This window comes from Trichechus manatus, unplaced genomic scaffold, assembly GCF_000243295.1.
Source record: "Trichechus manatus latirostris isolate Lorelei unplaced genomic scaffold, TriManLat1.0 scaffold00002, whole genome shotgun sequence".
In the NCBI taxonomy this organism is placed as follows: Eukaryota; Metazoa; Chordata; class Mammalia; order Sirenia; family Trichechidae; genus Trichechus; species Trichechus manatus.
This window is the reverse complement of record NW_004443938.1, coordinates 10,903,274-10,911,306: the sequence shown is the minus strand read 5'-3', so window position 1 is coordinate 10,911,306 and position 8,033 is coordinate 10,903,274. Positions and strand designations below refer to the sequence as shown.

The following is an 8,033-nucleotide window of genomic DNA, read 5'->3' as shown; positions in this document are numbered from 1 at the left end:
GTGTGAGAGACTGAGTGTGAGAGACTGAGTGTGACAGTGTGTGAGAGACTGAGTGTGTGTGAGAGACTGAGTGAGACTGTGTGTGTGAGACTGAGTGTGAGAGACTGAGAGTGAGACTGAGTGTGAGAGACTGAGAGTGAGACTGAGTGTGTGTGAGTGTGAGTGAGAGTGTGAGAGACAGAGACTGTGTGAGAGAGAGAGTGAAAGACTGAGCGCGTGAGAGACCGAGAATGCACGCGAGTCTGCGAGCGTGCGTGTGTGAGATCTGAGCATGAGAGACTGAGAGTGTGCGTGTGAGACTGAGTGTGTGAGTGCGTGTGAGAGATTATGAACGTGTGAGAGAGCATGCGTGCGAGAGCGATTGTGTGTGAGTGAGAGAGAGATGCACAGGCTCTAAATTTGGACCGCCTGGGTGTAAATCCCAGCTTTGTCACTCACTAGCTTTGTAAGTAGTAGAGCGTCAGCAAAAAAGAGGAAGACCCTCAATGAGATGGATTGACACAGTGGCAGCAACGAATTTGCGGTTGGCACGGGCCCAGGCAGTATGGTGTTCTGTTGTACATAGGGTCGCTATGAGTTTGAACTGACTTGACAGCACTTAACAACAACACCACCCTTTTAAGTAACCTTGGGGAAATTACACAATTTCTCTCTGTGTCTCAGTTTCACCATCTGTAAAATGAGGAAACAGCATGACTCACAAGGTTGTTGTGAGGCTTAAATGAGTTAATACGTGTAAAAGTACTCAGAACAGTGCCTTGCATTTGATACATGTGCGTGAAATGTCAGGCTCATTGGTTAAGAACTACTGCGACCCTACTTTGGTGAGTGGCGTCTGGGGTCTTAAAAGCTTGCAAGCGGCCATCTAGGATGCATCAGTTGCTCCCAACCACTTGGAGTAAAGGAGAACGAAGAACACCAAAGACACAAGGAAAAGTATTGGCCCAAGAGACAGAATGGGCCACATAAACCAGAGACTTCATCAGCCTGAGACCAGAAGAACTAGATGGTGCCCGGCTACCACCAATGAACGTCCTGACAGGGAACACAACAGAGGGTCCCTGATGGAACAGTAGAACGATGGGATGCAGAACTCAAATACTAGTAAGAAGATCAGACTTAATGGTCTTAAGACTGGAGGTGCCCCAGAAAGCATGGCCCCTGGTCTCTCCATCACCCCAGAACTAAAACAGTTTCTGAGGCCAACTCTTCAGACAGGGTTGGACTGGACTGTGGGACGTAAAGTGATACTCGTGAAGAATGTGCTTCTTAAACAAGTAGATATAAGGGACCAAAGGGGCGGCTTCTGTCCAGAGGTTAGAGGGGAAGGCAGAGAGAATTAGGAGCTGGTTGAACGTTCATGGGTAATCAGGGGTGGAGGGGAGGAGTGTGCCATTGCAGAATGGGGTGAGTGGTTGGGATCTCATAACAATGTATGTTAAAAAAAAAAAATTCTGTATGGGAGACTAACTTGAAATGTAAACTTCATTTAATTACATCAATTAAAAAAAAAAAACCACTGCGAGCTACGGCTGCTAACCAAAAGGTCAGCAGTTCCAATCCACCAGGCACTTCTTGGAAACTCCGTGGGGCAGTTCTGCTCTGTCCTGTAGTGTTGCTATGAGTTGGAATCGACTGGACGGCAACGAGTTTGGTTTTTGGTTTTGGTTGCGGTACCTTACAAGAACAGTTTATGACCTGTGTAACTTATGATAACAGGTCCCTTATGACATGGGCAGAATGATCATGCCCATCTTACAGATGTGCAGACTAGGGCTCAGAGAGGTTCAGCACATCGAGGCACTGACAGGTTTTTGTTAGAGAACAGATGAAGATTTCTTTTTTGTTGCATGCTAGGACCTGCCCCCCCGGACCAGTGCCAAGGCCCAGAAGGGTGTCCCTGAGCCACCACATCTAGTCAGGTCCTGTTGATTTTGCTCCCTATGTGCCTCTAAAACTTGTTCCCTTTCTCAGCACCCCAGTGTTGTTGCCTTGGTTCAGGCTGTTACTTCTCATCCAGTGGTTGCAGGGCCCTGACTGGTGCCCCAGCCTCATGGCTTGTCCTGCTTCATGCCCCAACTGCCACTGGAGCAATCGTGCTAAGTGTGAATTTGATTGGGCCATTTTTTCTGCTTCAAATCTTCCAGTGGCTCTTGAAGCCACCGTGCATCTTACGGGTCCTTCACCGTCCGGCCCTGCCGTTCGCACAGTGGTAGGGCCGTGCTTCCCTTCCTCAGGGCCTCGGCTCTGTCCTCGCTGTCTCCTCTCAGCTTGAAACATGTGACTCTACCCAGTCTCTTCAACCGAGTCAGGTCCTGAGTTCTGGACTCCCCTGAGTACCACCACCTTCAGGAAGCTTCTTCCCTGGGGCCTTTATCCTGGAGTGTCCCAGAGAGCACCCCTCACGCCTCAGACATTGTGTTTAAAGATGCAGTCTTCCTTGTATCTGTATTTGTTACCCACACCTCCGGACACGGGCGCCTGAGTGCAGGGACGGGGCCAGTTTATCTTGGTATTCAGTGCTTGATGAGTGCTGCAGGGTGGTTTCTTTGGAGCCTCTTGCACTGGGGTTCTCTCAGCCCGTCCTCTTGAGCCAGTACTCTGTCCTCTTGCCTCCTTGCCAAGACCTTAGCTGTTCATGCCCACATCCACATTTCTGTTCTTAAAGGCACCCGATGACTGAGGACAGTTTTTTAATTTACATTAGTTTAAAAGGGGCGAGGGGAGAACTAGAAGGATTGTCTTCATTCAGAGAACTGTTCTTATCCTGTTTTTCTCTAATAGTGACTTGAACCCCACTAAGAATTCTGGACCCGTGATTGTTCATGCAAGCAAGTGTGAAAAGTACGGTACGTTGGCTCTAGATCCCACTTCTTTCATGGCCAGCAAGCAGCGGGGTGCTGGAGCTAAGAGCTCCCCACTGTCTGGGTCTCACTGCACGACAGGTGGAGGGAGGGCTTATGCTCTGTTCCTATATGTTGTAGTGTTGCCATCGAGTCGATTTCAACTCATAGTGACCCCATGTGACACAGCAGAACTGCCCTGTAGGGTTTTCTTGGCTGTAGTATTTATGGAAGCAGATTGTCAGGTCCTTCTCCTGTGGAGCCACTGGGTGGGTTTGAACTGCCAGTCTTGGTTAGCAGCTGAGCGCTTAACCGTTGCACCATATAACCCACCTCACATTGAGTCATACTCGAAATCGAGTGTCCGCTTCCTCCTTCATGGGGCGTTCAGTCTCTCTGGAGGCTCACGGTTCTTCACTTTCTCCTCCTGTGGCTCCTCTTGCCACCGTGGAGAGGACCAAGGTAAAGATGGCAGCTGCGTGGGGAGATGGGCATCCATGGTGTTGAGGAACAATGCTGGTGGGTGTTGGTGCCTCAGTGGGCATGGGTGCTGAGTCCAGGTGGGGGATAGGGACCCCTTCCCCCCAGGCCGTGGTTCTCATCACTGCTTAGCGCTGTCTCTCCTCCTTCTGGATGTTTCAGTTGAAACCAAGTGCCCCCACGAAGCAGCTTATGACGCCTTCCTCTGTGGGTCAGGTAAGGGTTGCTGTTCTTTCCAGGGAAGACTCCTTTTTATATTTGTGACAAGCCCCTGTCACCCTGGGCACCCCATTTATCTCCAGTTGGTTTGTACTTCTGGAAATAAAACAAGAGTTTCCATGTTTGGATGAGGCGATCATGTTGTGACTTGAAGTGTATTACATTTCTAGCTTTCTTTTCCAGTTCTTTTGAAAGTGGCTCACTTGCTTCTACAGAGAGTACAGGGGTAAGTGCTTCTTTCTGTTCATCGTTTTATCTAGTGGTTGGTAAGGATTCATTGAGCCCTTGCTGTAGGCCCTGTGGTCCCATGTCTACACTGAAGAGGGAGGATGTGCAGGGTAATGTGTGTGCTCGGCTGCAGAGCCCACGTCCACGTGTCTTCATTGAGGGGCTGGGCTCGGTGTGGTGGTGTCTGGACGGGGCTGGGCTGATGCTGGAACAAGACCATAGGGGCTTCATGTCAAGGGGTGACGAAGTGGTGCCTCCTCTGAGCGCCTGGCCTTGCACTGAGTCTCTGCTCCTAATGTTTGTCACCAAACTGTCACCAGTGGGCGATGATCCCTCAAAGCTCTGCTCTTGCTTAGGCTGTTGGGAGGGGTCTTGAAGTTGTTAGCTGGCACACTGATGGAGCCCCAGGATGTGTGAGGGTGGAAGGAAGGCAGCGTTGTCGGAGGCGGTGTCCTTCCCTGGTTCTGTCCCCAGGCCCTTGGCTACAGTCAGGAACATTGTGAATGAACCCTGGGCCTGAGTGCTGGGGCCTTTCTCTGTCCCTGTAGCAGCTGTTCCACATCGGAGCCCTCCTTCCCCCAGTACCTGGACGTGCTGGCCCCTTACGTGAACCAAGTGAATCTGATCCGAGCTGGGGTCCCTAAAATCGTGAGTAGACTCCACGTTGCCCCTTCACTCTGTTTGGAGGCCTGGGGGGTGGGAGGCAGAGCTGCTTGACTTTCTCTGAGATGTGCTAGTGGGGTTCTGATAATAACCACACCCCACTAAGCTTGTTATTACTGCTCCTTGTGTTTTCCTACCAAAACCCGACATGGACTTCTTCAGTCTTCCCTTCTCGCCTCTCCGCCCTGTCCCCCCACCCCACACAGAGCCTTTCCTGGCTTAGCTTCTAGGATTTTCAGATTGGAGAAGTCGTCAGTGAGAATTGCAGAAAGCCCCTTTTGTTCTTCTCCATGTTTTCTAGAATTTTTCTGGTCCGGATTACCCCAGTGTCCGACCTCCCATCCTCATCCTCAGTGTCAAGAGGTGGCCGGGGGTCACTGAGCAGCAGGTCTACCGGGAGTTCCAGAACCTCTGCAAGTTTGACGTCAGGCGCCTCACACGGAGCCAGTTCTTGCTTCTGACCAATAAGTTTAAGGAGTGGGTGCCTCGGCTCTCAGTCTGTCTCCTCCCTGCAGCCACCCCCATCTCGGCGCCTTTATCCACGCTGGGCCTGGGGGGAGCGGTGGGTCTAGTAACGTTGCTCCACTGACTTGAGACCACCTCTGTTGGCAGTGCTCGGAATGTCTTAAAGGAATACAGATGTCACCCCGACCTCCAGGTGTCCCTGTATCGGTATTGGAGACATTCGCCAAACATCAACTGCTTGTTACAGTAAGTAGCCGGCGGAAGCGTCGCCTTTCTGATTGCCCCGCCTTCCCAGCGGGTCTGAGTTGAGCCCCGTTCGCTAGCTGGTGGCCGTTGGAAGAACTTGTTGACGAGGGTGAACTGCATTCAGCAGCGTTCACCAACGCTTATTGAGCATCGGCTGTGGTGGGCACGCTTCTAGGATCTAGGGATTCATCAGTGAGAAAAAGAACAATCCCTGTTTTTGTGGAGCTTACGGTCTTGCAGGAGGTAGTGAACACTAAGCATAAAAATCGGTGAATTATGTAATACATTAGGTGGTAAATGTTTATTAAACCAGGAGTCCCTGAATGGTGCAGGTGGTTAAGTGCTTGACTACTAAGGTTGTTGGTTCGAACCTACTGAGAGGCGCCTCAGAAGAAAGCCCTGGCCATCTGCTTCCGAAAGGTCACAGCCATTGAAAACCCCATGGAGCGGCTGTATTCCGACACACATGGGGGCTCCATGAGTTGGAGTCAACTTGATGGCAGCTGACGTGTATGGTTTATTAAACACTAGAGCAGGGTCAGGGGGTGGGGGCAGGGCTGGGGAAAGTCACAAGGCAAAGGAGACAGTTGGGGTGGCGCTTATTGAAGGGGTGAGACTTGAGCAAAGATTTGGAGGCAGCGAGGGCGGGAGCCACCCAGGGATACCTGGGGGACAGCATTCCAGAGGGGAAGCAGCAACGACAAAGGCCTTGGGCAGGACTGTGCCTGGTGTTGTGGGGCAGCGAGAAGGGCCCATGACTGGAACAGAAGGAGCGAGGAGGAGAGTAGCAGGTGGTGAGCCCAGAAGTAACCAGGTCCGGATTGTGTGGTAAGGGCTGCAGGCTGCACTCTGGGAAATACTGGACATTATCGGAAAGTTTTTAATAGGGGAGATGGCATCTGACTTACATTTTGAAAGGACTGCTCTGCCATCTGTGTGGAGAAGGGACTGTAGAGGAGACAGAGGACCAGGGGGCAGTTGGGGAACAGATGCGGTCACCCCATGGTGGAGGTGGTGAGAAGTGGGGCCAGTGACAGACTGGATCCAGGGTCAGGTGTGAATCCAGGCCTGGTTTTTGGCCCGAGCATCTTGAAAGATGAGGTGCTGTTAGTTAAGCTTGATAAGGGTTTTGGCTCGCTGGTTCGGAGCCACAACTAAATAAAATTCATTGTTGGAGAAAAACATTTGGCTCCTAGGGTGTTGCTTTTTTCTTTCTGTAAACAGTGTGTCTAAGTCACTAGGAAAAATGGGTCTTCTTGTCTGTATCCCAAAGCCACTCTCACTTCGAGAAGGGACGTTTGGTGTTGGTGCTGGGAGAACGACCCGGAGTAGACAGCATTTGGGCAGACAGAGTGGGAGTCTGCAGGGGGAGCCTGTGTCGGCTGCTTTTACAGCTGCCAGTGCTCAGAGTCCTGCCTGGCATCCCAGCCCCTGCCCGCCCCCACCCCTCCCCCCGCCCCAGGCCCTCTGACCTGTGTCATTGCCTTGCAGGGTCTGTGGCATAATCAGCACGTGGGCCCTGGTGGCGTTTGTTCTTGGAAGACCCAGTGCCTGAACACAGCATGGCTGCTGCCCGCTTGCCCTCCCAGGACACCCGTCTGGGGCTGGCTTTGTGGGAATCACATTCCATCTGCAGATGCCACTGTCCAGTGCTTCCTTGGGATTTTGTGATGTTCTGAATGTGATATTCTGTAAATACTCTCAATGATAAAGAAATCCTTGGATGGGTTACCTTTATTTGTGGCCAACACTTTTCTTTCTCTAAGAGATTGGGAAGAAGTCCCCACCTCTGGGGAATTGAGCCAGTTTTCCAGAGTGTTTTACGAACTGATAATTATGACAGGAGCAGACACCAAATGAATAAAAGGCTATATTACTTCTGGGAGAAAAAATAATGGTCAGTAGGCTGATGGGAATTTAGATCTGAGAAATACCCTTCCTAAGTTTAGTAAAGGAAAAAAGTGAAGTTTGGACCAGTCAATGTCCAGTGCGTTGGTGATGTTTTGCTGAGTATTATAAACCATAAAACGTGAATATTCATTTTAGAAAAAAAAATCATATCACAAGTGTATACCTTGAAAGTCAGGGTGTAATCCAGTTATTTTTTTTCCTGTGCAGTTTCCCACACTTCACTCGGCTTCATCTGTACTTTTCTAAGGATCTGTACTTGACTGAGCTGTTTGCTTGAACTTGACTTTACAGGTTCAGCAGGGTCTTCTTAAGTTCAGTCTTGAAGAAAAAATTTTCGTTTATAAAACAGAAGCATTAGTGGTGCTGGCTGCCCAAGTGGAGAGTTTTAGAGCTGCTTTTCCAGAAGTCAGAGCCCTGTCTTGAGGGCTGGTGAGTGCGGCCAGGGACGGATGGGCCACTGTCCCCATGGGGTCAGGGCCAACTCGTGATTGCCGAGTCACATGGGGGGGAGGTTGACTCATTTGCCCGAACAGCATCATAGTGGATGTGTTTTTGTTTTTCTAATAATTTCAGAAGAGAATCCTTCCCTGTTCTTTTGTGGGCTTTTGGGGCCCGCTTGCTTTTGGGTATGCCCTGCATTAAGTAAAGAAACCGGAAAAGTGAAAGCAGACTTCCTGGATGAGTCTCCTGAGAGGGTAGGAGCAGGGCTGAGCAGTGTAACTTGTTTATATGGTTGTAGACCATGAGAGAAGGAGCCCTGGTGGTGCAGTGGTTAAGCGCTCAGCGGCTTACTGAAAGGTCAGGGGTTCGAACCCACTTGCTGCTCTGCAGGAGAAAGATACAGCAGTCTGCTTCTGTAAAGATTACAGCCTTGGAAACAACCCTTTGGGGCAGTTGTACGCTGTCCTGTAGGGTCGCTATGAGTTGGAATCAACTGAACGCAATGTATTTGGTTTTGGTTTTGGTTTTTTAGAGCAT

At 50.5% G+C, this 8,033-nt stretch overlaps 1 protein-coding gene across 1 annotated transcript in view; it reads left to right on the top strand.

Annotated features, from left to right (window-relative positions):
* PNLDC1 (PARN like ribonuclease domain containing exonuclease 1) overlaps window positions 1-6,979 on the top strand; it is a 23,514-nt gene extending 16,535 nt beyond the window's left edge. Inside the window, exons 13-19 of the mRNA XM_004368947.2 lie at window positions 2,785-2,849; window positions 3,486-3,539; window positions 3,726-3,768; window positions 4,319-4,418; window positions 4,735-4,910; window positions 5,046-5,144; window positions 6,636-6,979. Coding sequence (XP_004369004.1) covers window positions 2,785-2,849; window positions 3,486-3,539; window positions 3,726-3,768; window positions 4,319-4,418; window positions 4,735-4,910; window positions 5,046-5,144; window positions 6,636-6,699 — 601 coding nt within the window. The 3' untranslated portion in view covers window positions 6,700-6,979. The remainder of the gene's footprint in view (window positions 1-2,784; window positions 2,850-3,485; window positions 3,540-3,725; window positions 3,769-4,318; window positions 4,419-4,734; window positions 4,911-5,045; window positions 5,145-6,635) is intronic.
* Window positions 6,980-8,033: the final 1,054 nt, after the last annotated feature.